The sequence below is a fragment of the Sinohyriopsis cumingii genome, chromosome 2, assembly GCF_028554795.1.
Source record: "Sinohyriopsis cumingii isolate HCF-2022 chromosome 2, ASM2855479v2, whole genome shotgun sequence".
In the NCBI taxonomy this organism is placed as follows: Eukaryota; Metazoa; Mollusca; class Bivalvia; order Unionida; family Unionidae; genus Sinohyriopsis; species Sinohyriopsis cumingii.
The window spans coordinates 28,806,306-28,822,951 of record NC_142962.1 but is presented as its reverse complement, the minus strand read 5'-3'; the positions used below and the strand labels follow the sequence as shown (position 1 = coordinate 28,822,951).

The following is a 16,646-nucleotide window of genomic DNA, read 5'->3' as shown; positions in this document are numbered from 1 at the left end:
GGGGTCATGTTCTGGTGACCTATTCTATTACCATAATTGTTAATTTTATCATAATTGCTAATTTTATTTTATCAGACAATCTGATGGAGTCTTACATCTTCGCATTTGCAAGACTGAGCAGTGTGGTTGAAGAGCACAACATTTTGATTCACTTGCACATTTTGGAAAGCTGCATTTCCATTGGCTAAGTCAAGGTTCACCAGAACAAGACCCCTAAGTAGTTAATGTCAGATCTTCACATAGGAAAGTGTTGATCTGATCTTAATCTGATTGCTGTATTTCACAGATTTCTAAAAAATCCATATTTGATATCTTATTTATTACACAAGTACAAGAAATGCATTTCTCACCCTGAAGTTTTATTTCACAAATAGCTCATACAATATTTAGAATGCAATATATCATAAAATATTTATTGTGAAAAGAGTCATAAATTATTTATTATACAATGTCATAAATTATTTATTATGCAAACTGTCATACAACAGTTATTATACAATATGCCATAAAATATTTATTATGCAATATGCCATAAAATATTTATTATGCAAAGTGTCATACAATATATATTATGCAATATGCCATAAAATATTATGCAAACTGTCATACAACATTTATTATGCAATATGCCATAAAATAGTTATCATGCAAAGTGTCATACAATATATATTATGCAAAAGATGCCAATAAATCCATGATGTACATGAAATTGATTTTTTTTATGTCTTACATCGAGTCTAGCTACCTTGAATTTACACATCTATTTATATATTTCTTGACATTTGACATTTTTCATCCTGATATAAGACTGTATATCCTACCTCTAAGAGCGGGGGAGGGGGCACATTTTCTTCACAGCTGGATTGTTTTACCTTGTTGTTCAAATGTTGTGTTTGTAGCAAGTGAGAAATGAAGAAAACCTGGTATCCCACAAGTAAACGTGAATCCTTATTTATGACTTTGAAGTATATATATATTAATGTTGCTACGGTAAATGTGATCCTCACCTGATTAAGTGTAAACTCAGCATGACCATTCTTCCTGAATTTCTGGTACACATCTGAAGCAAGAAAGTAGCATGTTATAATAACCCTAAAATTCATGTAACAATATACTTGGGTCTACACTAGTCATGTCACCAAGACACTTAAGTTTTATCACAATCTCACAAGATTTCATTATGATAATATCACAATGCTTATATTAAGGCTAAGTAAATTATCTACAAATTTAGCCAAATACACATCCTGGCCATGTGGCTAATTCACTCTAAAAAGTATGCTAAACACACATTCCTGGCCATGTGGCAAATTCACTCTACAAAGTACGCAAAATACACATTTCTGGCCATGTGGCAAATTTTCACTCTAAAAAGTATGCTAAATACACATTCCTGGCCATGTGGCAAATTCACTCTACAAAGGACAATGAAGACATTCCTGGCCAGTGCCAATATTCCTCAAAAAGCACACAAAGAATCATTCCTGGCCATGTGCCAATATTGCGGACATTACATATTTATATTTGACAAATGCCTGTGACCATAACTATTTATATATGACAATTGCCCATGGATCATAACAGTTTTTATATAACAATTGCCCATGGATTATATCTATTTATATATGACAATTCCCTATGGACCTTAACTATTTATACATGACAACAGCCTGTGGACCATAAATATATATGGCAAATGCCCATAGACCATAACTATTTATATATGACAATTGCCCATAACTATTTATGACAATTGCCTCTGACCATAACTATTTATATATAACAGTTGCCTCTGACCATAACTATTTATATATGACAGTTGCCTCTGACCATAACTATTTATATATGACAGTTGCCCATAACTATTTATGACAACTGCCTCTGACCATAACTATTTATATATGACAACTGCCCATAACTATTTAAGACAACTGCATCTGACCATAACTATTTATATATGACAGTTGCCCATAACTATTTATGACAACTGCCTCTGACCATAACTATTTATATATGAGAATTACCCATGGACCATAACTATTTATATAAGACAACTGCCTCTGACCATAACTATTTAAGACAACTGCATCTGACCATAACTATTTATATATGACAATTGCCCATAACTATTTATGACAACTGCCTCTGACCATAACTATTTATGACAACTGCCTCTGACCATAACTATTTATGACAACTGCCTCTGACCATAACTATTTATATATGACAAATGCCCATGGACCATAACTATTTATATATGACAGTTGCCCATAACTATTTATGGCAGTTGCCTCTGACCATAACTATTTATATATGACAGTTGCCCATAACTATTTATGACAACTGCCTCTGACCATAACTATTTATATATGAGAATTACCCATGGACCATAACTATACATGACAACTGCCTGTGACCATAACTATTTATATATATATATGGGAATTACCTGTGCGCATAACTACTGATATATAAGAAAACTTAAATCTACTGATGACACTTACTAATTCTCAAGACATGACTGATTAAAGGAAAGATGCAACTCTGTTATTATTGCTCAATATTGCAGAGAAGTGGAAATGAATTGACAGGGGCTATGAGGCTGACTAGTAAGGTGCAAAGGTTGTATTATACCTATCTAAAAACATCCTAAGCAAAAAGTTTGTAATGATCCTGTACATTGTTCACCTACTGGACTTTGTCATGCATAACAAGGACCTAATAAATATGTTACTAAGTATCATGACATCCAAATAGATGATGATGCAACAGTATGTAAATTGAGGAAAGGAAACTACACTGGTCAACAGTGAAATCATTACTGACTTGAAAAGGCCCTAATCTGTAGTATTTTGGTGTGCCGAACACGAATATAACCGTGAAAAATTTGTATTGGCTCTCGTTTTGAAGATATTCATATACCTCATTTTCTATGTTTCACTGTGTAAATTTCTCCAGTAGGACTGCAGCAACATCTGGAATAATGATGTAACATTGCATAATACCATCATGCTCACATCATCCACAGTTGATTGCATCATTTTCTGATGAATGCAATACTAATGCCATGCGGCTGCTGAAGTAAGTTGACGTCAGCAGTGTACTATACATGTGTAGGCCTATTATACTAATGCCAGGCGGCTGCTGAAGCTGACGTAAGCAGTGTACTATATAAAGCCCAATCAGATAGGTTCAGCATTTAAAATATTTTAGACGTTGTGCGAGACAGTTCAAGCTACTGTTACATAAAACTTATTATTTTATCCATTTACGTACAATAAAGAACAGTAATGCCTCGAAAGTGTGTTAATACCGCGGACAATTTTTGCTATATTTGTGGGGAAGTGACATTTGCCAACCAGAAGAAAAGTATCAATTCTCAAGTGAAGAAGGCATATCATCTTTACTTCGGATGCAAGGTTGGTGACCAAGACAAGCCTTGGGCTCCGCATATATGCTGTGCTACATGTACAACACAGCTTTCACAGTGGTTGAATTGCAAAAGGTCATCAATGCCGTTTGCAGTCCCAATGGTGTGGAGAGAGCCAAGCAACCACCTAAATGACTGTTACTTCTGCTTGGTTCCTCCTCTTTCCGGCGGAATAACGAAGCGAAAGAAGTCGAGAATAGTCTACCCAAACATTCCGTCTGCATTGAGACCAGTTCCACATGGTGAGGGACTTCCTATTCCAGAACCTCCAGCAGAATATTCTCTTGATTCATCTGACGAAGACAAAGGTGAGTCGACCTGTTCTTCTCCTGGTCATCAGCATGCAGTGATCCAGATTTTCACTGTGGTGCATCATCAACCCCACACAGAATAACACAGGAAGAACTAAATGACCTGATTCGTGATTTGGACTTATCAAAGAACAAGGCAGAATTGCTAGGATCAAGACTCCAACAATGGAATCTTCTAGAAGAAGATGTCACAATTACTGCATATCGAAAGCGCCACCAGCAATTGGAGCCTTTCTTCAGAAAGGAAAGTAATCTGATATTCTGTTCCGATATTGAGGGCCTCATGAATGCTTTAAAAATCACTCATGACCCACAAGAATGGAGACTATTTGTGGACTCTTCGAAACTGAGTCTCAAGGCTGTGCTTTTGCACAATGGAAACATTCTTCCATCTATTCCAGTAGCGTATGCTGTCCACATGAAAGAGACATACGATAACTTAAGGCAGCTACTGAATTCCATTGAGTATAACAAGTACAGCTGGCACCTCTGTGGTGATTTGAAGGTAGTTGCCCTTTTAATGGGACTGCAGCAAGGATATACAAAATACATGTGTTTCTTATGCGAGTGGGATAGCCGAGCAAGGGAAATGCACTACATGAGGAAGGAATGGACTCACAGGCAGAATGTAGCCATTGGAGAGAAGAATATCCAACACCCAGCTCTGGTTGAGGCTCAGAAAATCTTGCTACCACCCCTTCACATCAAACTAGGTTTGATGAAGAACTTCGTGAAAGCCATTGACCGGACTTTGCCAGCATTCCGATACCTGCATGAAAAATTCCCTCGACTCAGCGAAGCAAAGATTAAAGAGGGAGTTTTTGTGGGTCCTCAGATTCGAGAGCTTTTCAAAGATGACCGGTTCAACAACTTGCTGGAAGGTGACGCGAAACAAGCATGGAATGCTTTTCGCCTAGTTTCTACAAACTTCCTCGGAAATGTTAGGGCAGAAAACTATAAGGAACTAGTAGAAGACATGTTGATGAAGTATAAGAAACTTGGCTGCAATATGTCTCTAAAGATTCACTTCCTTCATTCCCATTTGGATTTCTTTCCTAGCAACTGTGGTATTGTTAGTGATGAACACGGCGAACGTTTTCATCAAGATATCGCAACAATGGAACAAAGATACCAGGGAAAATGGTCCACTACAATGCTGGCTGACTACTGCTGGACACTCCTCAGAGATGCTCCCGAACAGCTGTACAAGAGACAGGCGAAGAAATCTAAGATGTAGTCAATGACTTGATTTTTTATAGGTAGGCTATTACAGTTGACCTTTTACTATTGGAATGCATTTCGTTATGTAAACATTAATTTCTTGCAGATTACAAAAAAAATAGAGCCAATTTTGCAATTTGACTGTCATATTCGTGTTCAGCACATAAAAATTGATAAGAATTGACTAATTTTATTTCAGTAACATGACTTTTGTAAAAATTTGTTGTCCAGTGCTATTGCTTTTATTTACATAATACTGTCTTAAAATTGTATGTAATTTACAACAAAAATCTTAAACTCCACTTCATAGAAGTACAGCAGATTCAAATGTACTTATTTGTTACAGTACAATATAAAATTTAAAATATTGGAAATAAAAATTAAATGTATCTTAGGACTTGATGTTCTCAATGGCTCTGAACATGGTTCAACTTACTGAGTAGCTTTGTTAATCTGGCAAGACAAATCAAATAGTTATCCAGGGTGACTCGGTTACTGGAATTAGAATACCGAAATACTAGTGCACTCATTGTACTGTTGTTCACTTTAAAACCTGAAATATAAAGCATGAATAAGTGCAGACCAAAAAGTCATAAAATTTGTACAGTATTAGATAACATGCTGTTAAAAAATGTTGAACTCTTATTTGAAATTTCAAGCATAAATTTTCTTCCTTAAAATCACAACAAAACTATCTAAAAGTCAGAATGTAATTATTTGCTTTCTGTCTCCCTATATTATCCACTTTTATAATGGTAATACAGTAAAACATGTCTTGTGAGTCTACCACTTTGGCCAAAAAAAAGTGGTCTCTCAAGAAAGGTGATGTCTCTTAAGAGGTTTGTGCAAGACTGCCATTTTTCAAGGTCAAAATGCTGCAGGTTTAATAAAGGAAAATATCAGCAACTGCTGTACATGCAATTTATTCATTATTTACAGTTCTTGTAAAAAATATTGCAATCATTTCATCTGAAAGTAATTCTGTATATCAGTGAAGATATACGCCTATCAAAAAACATTTACAATTGTATTTAAAGCTCATGCATACATGCAGTTTAGCATAAGAGTTGCAAAATTAACAATATTTATTTATCTAGTCCACAAGTTTCCTTGATATGTCCATTCAGACTCAATTTAAATGCAGCGTAAGAACTGTACAATTAGCTATGATAACACATATTCATCCTGTGTATGAATTCATGAATTTGATCAGGGTTTTGCTAAATATTGAATATGTATGTACCAATACAAGAAATTCAAACAACAGAATTAACCCATCCAGAAATAAAATAAATTTGTTTAGTACAAAACTAAAATTCTTAATTCACCGATGACATAAAGAGATTAGGTCAGCAAACAAAGGGTGTAAAAGACCTGCACCACAGTGAACAGATGATGACTTGGTCTGGAATTTAATAACAATAACATCAAACCATAAACCACATGGTCATTTAACAATGACAGTGAAATCTGGAAAATGATAATCACTTATTAAAGATAAGACCTCATTCATCCAAAGCATTATGGATAAACGCCAAATAAAAATGAAATACTTGACAGCTACTTCAAAAGAGTTTTCTTTAAAACATTATCAGGGTTTTGCGGTTTTTCCCAAAAGATAAAGAAACACTACAAACATTTGAACTACGTACATTTTTGACAAGTCCCTTTAAAGAAACAAGTTAACCATAATGGGGATTTACAGATTGGCAGTTAGTGACATGCATTTTTGTTGGGTTTATGTATGGTCTGAAGCATGCGATGGCTACATGCATCATTTTATAGATTTCAGAAATCAATAGCCACACTCAATTTTTTTATATAGCACAAACACTCTCATAAATGGTGATTGGTGCAAAGGATTAAATAAAGACCAGTAGTCATCTTTGTTTTTGTGATGCGGTCATATATTGCAATGTTCTTTTAGAATAATCTGCACTTTGTCTGCAGACACTTCAATGGGGCTGTGATTACAATGGATTTAATAAACATCAGGAGTGTTTGTTTGCTTTTGCAAAATGTTGTTCATAGCAGTGTCAAAATGAAATTCATAGTAGCTGATTTCATTATGCAGGTGGCTGCTGACGACAGTGGGTTTATAAAATAAAATTGATCCATGCATGATGATCATTGATGGCGGTGGTTGTTTATAGCAAAAGTCACTCAAGAAAGGTTTTTTTCTGTACAGGTGTCAAGATTTCAGGTTGATTTTAATTCAGTCAAGATTCTGACCATTTGTTCTAACAGAATAATCATTTCTTCAAATGACAAATGTTGACTGGTTATATTGGCAAAATATTTGGCAAATAAATATTTGTTTTAAGGCTATTGTGTGTGTGTCTATGTCTGTGAGAATGAGAAACAAAAACTCTAAAATTTCAAACAGCAAGGCAATATGAAAAGACAAACTATGCAGTTGGCTTTATTTTCCAAACAAGGTCTTGTTCATGTCTACAAAGAAACACATATAACCCTGATGTAATCAAACATATTGGGACTGAATGAGATAGTTCAATAAGGTCAAACTCACTTTTGTTTTATTATTATTGTGATAAATTTCCAGTTAAGGGAAAAGACTTCATATGGACAGAAAGATCATGTTTCAGACAAGGCAAACAATAACATGAGAAATTTTCAAATGGTTAAACAGGTTGCAATTTTCATGATGTGGTTGCAAATCGAACAATTTTAATATTATAAAATATAAAGTACTGCAACAGGAAATTGCAAAATCATGAAAAATTGAAACAATCCATAAGAAATTTGTTAAAATGTAAAAATGATGAAATTGCCCCAGATATTAACTCTCAGAGTATTAAGAAAAACCTTCAGGATGAATGCCAACACTTCTTATTGTGTATGCGTGTCTTTTGTATATACAAGTATGTGCATGCAGGTGGAAGTGTTTCTTTTTCAATCAATACCAGCAGCTCCTAACGCCTTTCGAAGTTCAAAACTGTCCATAGTTCCAGACTTGTCTTCATCATACTGCAGAAATAAATTCTGAAAAAGATAACCATCATATTATGCAACTTGTAAGAAAAATACTCAAACTTTCATGTTTATACATATGAACAGAATATAAATTATCTATTAACACTCAAATTGATCTGTTAAATGATACCCCAGCTTTCTCACCATCTGTATCAACTAGGATCAGGCTTGGAAGTCATAAAAATTTTGTTTTGACCAATCACAAACAACATTGCTGTTGAAAGCTTGTTTCTGATTGGCTGATATGATGCACCAGCAAATCAGTACTTATTCAGATCTCTCACGACACAATACACCAGCAAATCAGTACTTATTCAGATCTGTTAGGACACAATAAACCAGCACATCAGTACTTATTTTGGATCTGTCATGATACACAATGCACCAGCAAATCAGTACTTATTCAGATCTGTTATGACACAATGCACCAGCAAATCAGTACTTACTCAGATCTGTTATGACACAATACACCAGCAAATCAGTACTTATTCAGATCTGTTATGACACAATACACCAGCACATCAGTACTTATTTTGGATCTGTCATGATACACAATGCACCAGCAAATCAGTACTTATTCAGATCTGTTATGACACAATACACCAGCACATCAGTACTTATTCAGATCTGTTAGGACACAATAAACCAGCACATCAGTACTTATTTTGGATCTGACATGATACACAATGCACCAGCAAATAAGTATTTTTCAGATCTGTTATGACACAATACACCAGCACATCAGTACTTATTCAGATCTGTTATGACACAATGCACCAGCAAATCAGTACTTATTCAGATCTCTCATGACACAATACACCAGCAAATCAGTACTTATTCAGATCTGTTATGACACAATACACCAGCACATCAGTACTTATTTTGGATCTGTCATGATACACAATGCACCAGCAAATCAGTACTTACTCAGATCTGTTATGACACAATGCACCAGCACATCAGTACTTACTCAGATCTGTTATGACACAATAAACCAGCACATCAGTACTTATTTGGATCTGTTATGACACAATACACCAGTAAATCAGTACTTATTTGGATCTGTTATGACACAATGCACCAGCAAATCAGTACATATTCAGATCTGTTATGACACAATGCACCAGCAAATCAGTACATATTCAGATCTGTTATATAATGCACCAGCAGATCACTGCATATTCAGGACTGTCATACAATGCACTAGCATGTCAGCACATATTCAGGCCTGTCATCATGGATCTTCAGATCAGAGTCTACACCTGGGTTTAGCAAATAACTGCCTGCACACTGGATCTGGCCTGTCTAACATTTCTATCTGGCCTGCCCTGACTCCCAGCAATTGAGGAACCTACTAGAATCTTCTTCCGTTAAAACTAACATAATCAGATTGTCATCTGTAATCACTAAGACTTAAAAACACTTAAAATAATTGTTAAAACACTGTTGAAGATGCAACATGGAAATGATTTTATGGCAATACACATTTACTGTGTCAGCAAACACTGTGTATTAACCGTTATTATTGTAGAAATGTGCAACCCGTGATGACTAACCAAATTTCCTGGAATGCCCCCAACCCCTACAAAAATTACTGCCCACTTCTAGTCTATACATTAATCACATAATGCACCAGGAGACCAAGGTCTACACCATACATTCATCACACAATCAACCAGCAGATCAAGGTTTACACTGTAGTCATCACACGATGTACCAGAAAATCAAGGACTGCAATGTACAATCATCACACAAAGTACCAGCAGATCAAGGTCTATACTGTACAGTCATCACACAATGTACCAGCAGATCAAGGTCTACACTGAACAGTCATCACACAATGTACCAGCAGATCAAGGTTTATACTGTACAGTTATCACACAATATACAAGCAGATCAAGGTCTACACAGTACAGTCATCACACAATGTACCAGCAGATAAAGGTCTACACTGAACAGTCATCACACACTGTACCAGCAGATAAACATCTACACTGAACAGTTATCACACAATGTACCAGCAGATCAAGGTCTACATGGTACAGTTGTCCAAAAATGTACCAGCAGCTCATGGTCTACACAGTAGTAATCACAAAATGTACCAGCAGATCAAGGTTTATGCTGTACAGTCATCACACAATGTATCAACAGATCAAGGTCTACACAGTACAATCATCACACAATGTACCAGCAGATCAAGGTATATATTGTACGATCATCACACAATCTATCAACATATTGAGGTCTGCACTGTACAGTCATCATACAATGTATCAGCAGATCAATACATAATCTAATGTAAGGCCTGTGTCTATATGGTTTCCAAATGGGTGGACACAATACATAATCTTATGTAAGGCCTGGGTCTATATGATTTCCAAATGGGTGGACACAATACATAATCTAATGTAAGGCCCAGGTCTATATGGTTTCCAAATGGGTGGACATAATACATGGTCTAATGTAAGGCCTGGGTCTATATGGTTTCCAAATGGGTGGACACAATACATAATCTTATGTAAGGCCTGGGTCTATATGGTTTCCAAATGGGTGGACACAATACATAATCTAATGTAAGGCCCGGGTATATATGGTTTCCAAATGGGTGTACACAATACATAATCTTATGTAAGGCCTGGGTTTATATGGTTTCCAAATGGGTGGACACAATACATAATCTTATGTAAGGCCTGGGTTTATATGGTTTCCAAATGGGTGGACACAATATATAATATAATGTAAGGCCCGGGTCTATATGATTTCCAAATGGGTGTACACAATACATAATCTAATGTAAGGCCTGGGTCTATATGGTTTCCAAATGGGTGTACACAATACATAATCTAATGTAAGGCCTGGGTTTATATGGTTTCCAAATGGGTGGACACAATATATAATCTAATGTAAGGCCCGGGTCTATATGATTTCCATATGGGTGTACACAATACATAATCTAATGTAAGGCCTGGGTCTATATGGTTTCCAAATGGGTGTACACAATACATAATCTTATGTAAGGCCCGGGTCTATATGGTTTCCAAATGGGTGGACACAATACATAATCTAATGTAAAGCCCAGGTTTATATGGTTTCCAAATGGGTGTACATAATACATAATCTAATGTAAGGCCCAGGTTTATGTGGTTTCCAAATGGGTGTACAGAATATATAATACATTTGGAATTACAGTGATGTATAGACCTCATTAAGACCATTCATTGAAACTTAATATCTAGTTGGTGGCCCTGGATGTGAACAGCTCTTACTGACTATATCATGCCAGGGACACGGAACTAAGAATCCTTCCCAAGAATACACCATAACAACTTACCTGGGCTGGGCAAGTATTGAGCTTGCTAACCTTGGATTATGATTCCAATACACTACCAACTGTGCTAACCCAGCTCCATAATAACGAAATATTATTACTCCTGTCTGATGAATTTATTTATATACAATATTCACTTAATTAAATCATTAAAAAAAATTAACAATTCTTAGCATAGCACAATTTTCCTCCAAAATAACATTTTGCTGACTTGGCAATACAATGTTGCTGACTTGGCAATAACATTTTGCTGATTATATAAATATCCAACTAACAGCATGCATCTCATTTTTTTTAGCTTAAAAGAAATTCTTCATTTTTATGACATAATCTGAGAGAAATATGATCCCAACTTCTATCTTACTTTGATAGGACATAATTTTCATGATCAGATATTTTTAAGTATTTTTTTTCTCAAGCACTTGCCTCTAAACAAAAGATCATACATTAATATGAGATCATGTGTAGTAGAAATCTTCTGAAACAAATTCATTTAGAAATGAATCTGTACCTAAAACAACTGAAATACCAGTGAATCCATGGAATGATTTGTTTCATGCTATGATACCAAACTATGATATACCCAGCCCAGTGAACAAGTTTCAAAAGCTTTAAAACAAAACTTTAAAACATAATCTCAGTAAGCCATAGCTAATGTTGTCTTTATCAAGATGCTGTTCTTGCCTTCCGAAAAGTGATTCTTATGTCTCACCATAATTACTATACAAAAGATATATGATGTGCATGCAAATAAATTGAAGTTGTAAATTCCACTTACCTTCCAACTCCTTAACATGTTCCACATATATAAAAATTCCGTGTAACCTATTTTCCCAGAGTTATCTACCTTAAATATGTTAAGGAACTTTTCTTTAATCTAAAAATGTACAGCATAGTCAAATTTTCATTCTCAATAAAGAACAAACATAGAAAGATGAGCTTTAATACCCGAAAACCTGCTAAAATGGACACTTATCTAAAGCATCATTTTTAAGGGGCAATTTGCTAAATGTCATGAACTTTGAGTTATTCTTTGAAACACTGATATCAAGCTCCATAGTCACAAAAATGTCTAAGAACAAAATCTGCACTCGTGTTACAATTTGCAATCTTCTGATCTTCAGTAACTTCACTCTGAGACAGACAGAATACAAAATTTTAAGTATCTAATTTTTTTGTTTCTATACAAATATGCCAAATTTTAAGTATCTAATTTTTTGTTTCTATACAAATATGCCAAATTTAAGTATCTAATTTTTTGGTTTCTATACAAATATGCCAAATTCTAAGTATCTAATTTTTTTTGTTTCTATACAAATATTACAAACTTTAAGTATCTAATTTTTTGGTTTCTATACAAATATGCCAAATTCTAAGTATTTAATTTTTTTGTTTCTATACAACTATTACAAACTTTCAGTATCTAATTTTTTGTTTCTATACAAATATGCCAAATTCTAAGTGTCTAATATTTTGTTTCTATACAAATATGCCAAATTTTAAGTATCTCATTTTTTGTTTCTATAAAATCATGCCAAATTTTAACAAGATCAAGCAATTCTAAGTATGATTTTTAATTCAAGAGTTTTGAGTCTGAGTTAAATTATTCTATTCAAAAAATATTGTGATTCTGAGGCCAGGTATGCAAACTATTAAAAAGATAAAATTAAAGTCCAGACTCCTTTGGACAACATATTCTTCTTTGAATTTTCAAATTGGGATTTTAAAAAAGCATTCTGCTGATGCCCAATATATCACATGCATTCATACAGTCTCCTACTGCTGATCCCCAGTATCTCACATGCATTCATGCAGTCTCCTACTGCTGATGCCCAGTATCTCACGTGCATTCATGCAGTCTCCTATTGCCAATGCCCAGTATCTAACATGCATCTATGCAGTCTCCTAATGATGCCCAGTATCTCACATGCATTCATACAATGGTCTCCTACTGATGATGCACAGTATCTCACATACATTCATGCAGTCTCCTATTGCCAATGCCCAGTATCTAACATGCATCTATGCAGTCTCCTAATGATGCCCAGTATCTCACATGCATTCATACAATGGTCTCCTACTGATGATGCACAGTATCTCACATGCATTCATGCAGTCTCCAACTGTAACGATTTACAAACCCGTTAACAAAAAAAGCTGTAATATTGATGCCAATATCATAATAGCCTACAAAAAAGTGATTCCTACATGTGACCATGGTTACTCATTTAAGACAACGAAGCTAATGATATTAATTAATTTTCAAAAGCCATGATAAAATGTCATGAATTCCATTCAAAATGTCATGCATTCCATTCTAAGAATACATCACATACTAAATGTCATGCATTCCATTCAAAATATCATGCACTCCATTAAAATGTTCATGCATTCCATACAAAATATCATGCATTCCATTCAAAAAGTCATGCATTCCATTCAAAATATGCATTCCATACAAAATAGCATGCATTCCATTCAAAAGGTCATGCATTCCATACTTTTTCTGATGACAAAGGATACATCAAATAATGATACAAAGGACTTGCAGGCATCAATACCAATCTCTCGGTGTAGAGGCTCTGTAAACAAAATATAACAAAATAACAACAACCATACCATATGACAACCTGATGATTCAAAATAATATGGGGGTATAAGAACAGTTTGGATAACTGGGTGTTCAATTAACTTTCTTCCAATATATATACTGGTACCTGCCTTAGTAGACAAAACCATATAAGACCTGCTCATATATGATATTGTTTTATGAAATCCATTTTTATAATTTCACTCATATTTTGATCCTCTATATAATAGACAACTGTGCAAAAGGAACAAATGTCTTGGTCCTATAGATCTCCTGAATATTCATACATCCTGGTCCTATAGATGTCCTGAATATTCATTCATACATGCATGTTTTTTTCCGAGTCAAAAGAAATGAGTTTGATATGGCATTAAAGCTATCAGACCAATATGTATTCATACGCCTAACAAATGAGTTTGAAATGGCATAGAGACTCATTAAAGCCATCAGGCCACAATGTATTCATATGCCTAACAAACGAGTTATTTCACTTGACTTGGAACAAAGCATAAATGTACTTTTGTAAATATTACAAATCTTTTGACATACTACTGAATTCTTTCCCTTGACTTGGAATAAAACACAAAGATGAAGTTTGTATTTATTATATTAACCCTCTTTTATGCTGTAAAGGATTAATTTCAAAAAGCATTTGTAGCTAATCAGTGACGATTGATTTGAAAACACCGAAAGTTAACCAGTGTGGAATGATTTCAAAACATTTTTAGCTAATCAGTGTGGATTAACTTCAAAAGGATGATTAGGTAAACATTGCGATGATTTCTAAAGCATTTGTTGGTAAACAGTGTGGATTGATTTCAAAAACATTTGTAGATAAAGAATGTGGATTGATTTCAAAAACATTTTTTGCTAAACAATGTGGATTGATTTAAAAAATGGAGCTCCTTGAAGATCTTCTCAACGAATGCAGACAATGGAGTTTCTTTGAAGATTTTCTCAAAGAATGCTAACAATGGAATTCCTTGAAGAGTTTCTCATATAATGCATACAATGGAGTTCCTTTAAGATTTACTCAAAGAATGCTAACAATGGAGTTCTTTGAAGATTTTCTCAAAGAATGCTGACAATTGAGTTCTTTGAAGATTTTCTCAAAGAATGCTAACAATGGATTTCCTTGAAGAGTTTCTCATATAATGCAGACAATGTAGTTCCTTTAAGATTTTCTCAATGAATGCTAACAATGGAGTTCTTTGAAGATTTTCTCAAAGAATGCTGACAATGAAGTTCCTTGTAGATTTTCTCAAAGAATGCAGACAATGGAGTTCTTTGCATGGTTCCCAAGCTTCTCAAAATATAAATTTCAAGGTCTTTTCCAGGTTTCAGACAAGGCAAACAATCACAGGAGAAATTTTCAAATGGTTTAATAGGTTGCAATTTTCATGATGTGGTTGCAAATCGAACAATTTTAATATTATAAAATACAAAGTACTGCAACAGGAAATTGCAAAATCATGAAAAATTGAAACAATCCATAGATTTGTGAAAATGTAAAAATGATGAAATTGCCCCAGATATTAACTCTCAGAGTAATTAAGAAAAACCTTCAGGATGAATGCCAACATTTCTTATTGTGTGTGCATGTCTTTTGTATATACAAGTATGTGCATGCAGGTGGATTATAAAACATGCAATTTCCGAATCTGAAGACGTTTCTCTTTCAAGACTCTCCAAAACATATATGTCAGGAAAGATGATCATGTATGAAACCACAAAATGAGTCACACGAAACAAATCTGACTGTATTCCTATAAATTGGCATTTAAAGCCATTTCAATGTGCTGAATACAAATCCTAACTTTACTTTGCTGACCTGCATTATGTTGCTACGTGGAAATAACCTAATGAGCATAGATTATTTTGTTTCCTTTCAAACCTTTGATTCCAAAGAATTCTAGAACAATATATGTGCATGTTATACAAAGTAAACATTTCCTATCACAGAAAGAAGAAGAAAAAAAATGCAAAGTATTAGAATCTTATCTTGTAACAAACAAAGTTTAACCCTGAATTTATGTGTGCCAATGAAATCTTAAAATTCCATCAATTAAAGACATTTAAAAAGGGCTGATTTAAATTTTAATAAAGACCTTCAAAATTATATATTCTTGTACAAAAAAGGACTGAATTTTCTGTAAAATCAACTTGTCTTCTTGTAGTTAAAAAACCAGTCCCAAAACCTGTATTGATACATGGGCTCTTATCGTTTCTTAACATATAATAAAAGGGACGACACTTTCCCATTTCACCTGCATTCTACTTAAGATATGAAACCAATGCTTCACGCTACATGTCACTGTGTAATAATTTCACACCAAAGTTCAGTTGAGAGATTTGAAATTTTTCTAATTCGGGTTTCCTCTGAATATTCCAACCCCATTTTTCACATTTGGACATTTAGGATGGAGTGTGGGTTCAGAGCAATTATATGTAAAATATTTGGAATCTGCTGCCACCGCTAGATAGCTTACCAGTAGGCCTAGCAAATTTAAACTATGGTATATCAACTTAAACCTGTATGAAATCGATTGGAAAATTATTTATTTTCTCAAAAATGGCAAGTATTATAATCATTATGTCTTTAATCCGCTGACAAACTAGACAAACTAGACAAAACTCGGCATAGATGAAATCTGACCCAGAAATCTGACCCAGTACTCGTCATTTGCGTTAATAGTCACATGACTTCACAACTCTCAAACAACGACATGGGAAGTCCAATAGTCACACGATATCAACAACAAACTCCTTTTT

General features: G+C 34.4%; 1 protein-coding gene across 1 annotated transcript in view; it reads right to left on the bottom strand.

Annotated features, from left to right (window-relative positions):
• The window catches only part of LOC149804534 (calpain-9-like), a 113,716-nt gene that overhangs the window by 16,291 nt on the left and 80,779 nt on the right, over nt 1–16,646 (bottom strand). The window contains exons 14-18 of the mRNA XM_089941289.1: nt 13,808–13,866; nt 12,063–12,131; nt 7,887–7,965; nt 5,399–5,515; nt 1,008–1,060 (exon numbers count right to left, since the gene is read on the bottom strand). Coding sequence (XP_089797415.1) covers nt 1,008–1,060; nt 5,399–5,515; nt 7,887–7,965; nt 12,063–12,131; nt 13,808–13,866 — 377 coding nt within the window. The remainder of the gene's footprint in view (nt 1–1,007; nt 1,061–5,398; nt 5,516–7,886; nt 7,966–12,062; nt 12,132–13,807; nt 13,867–16,646) is intronic.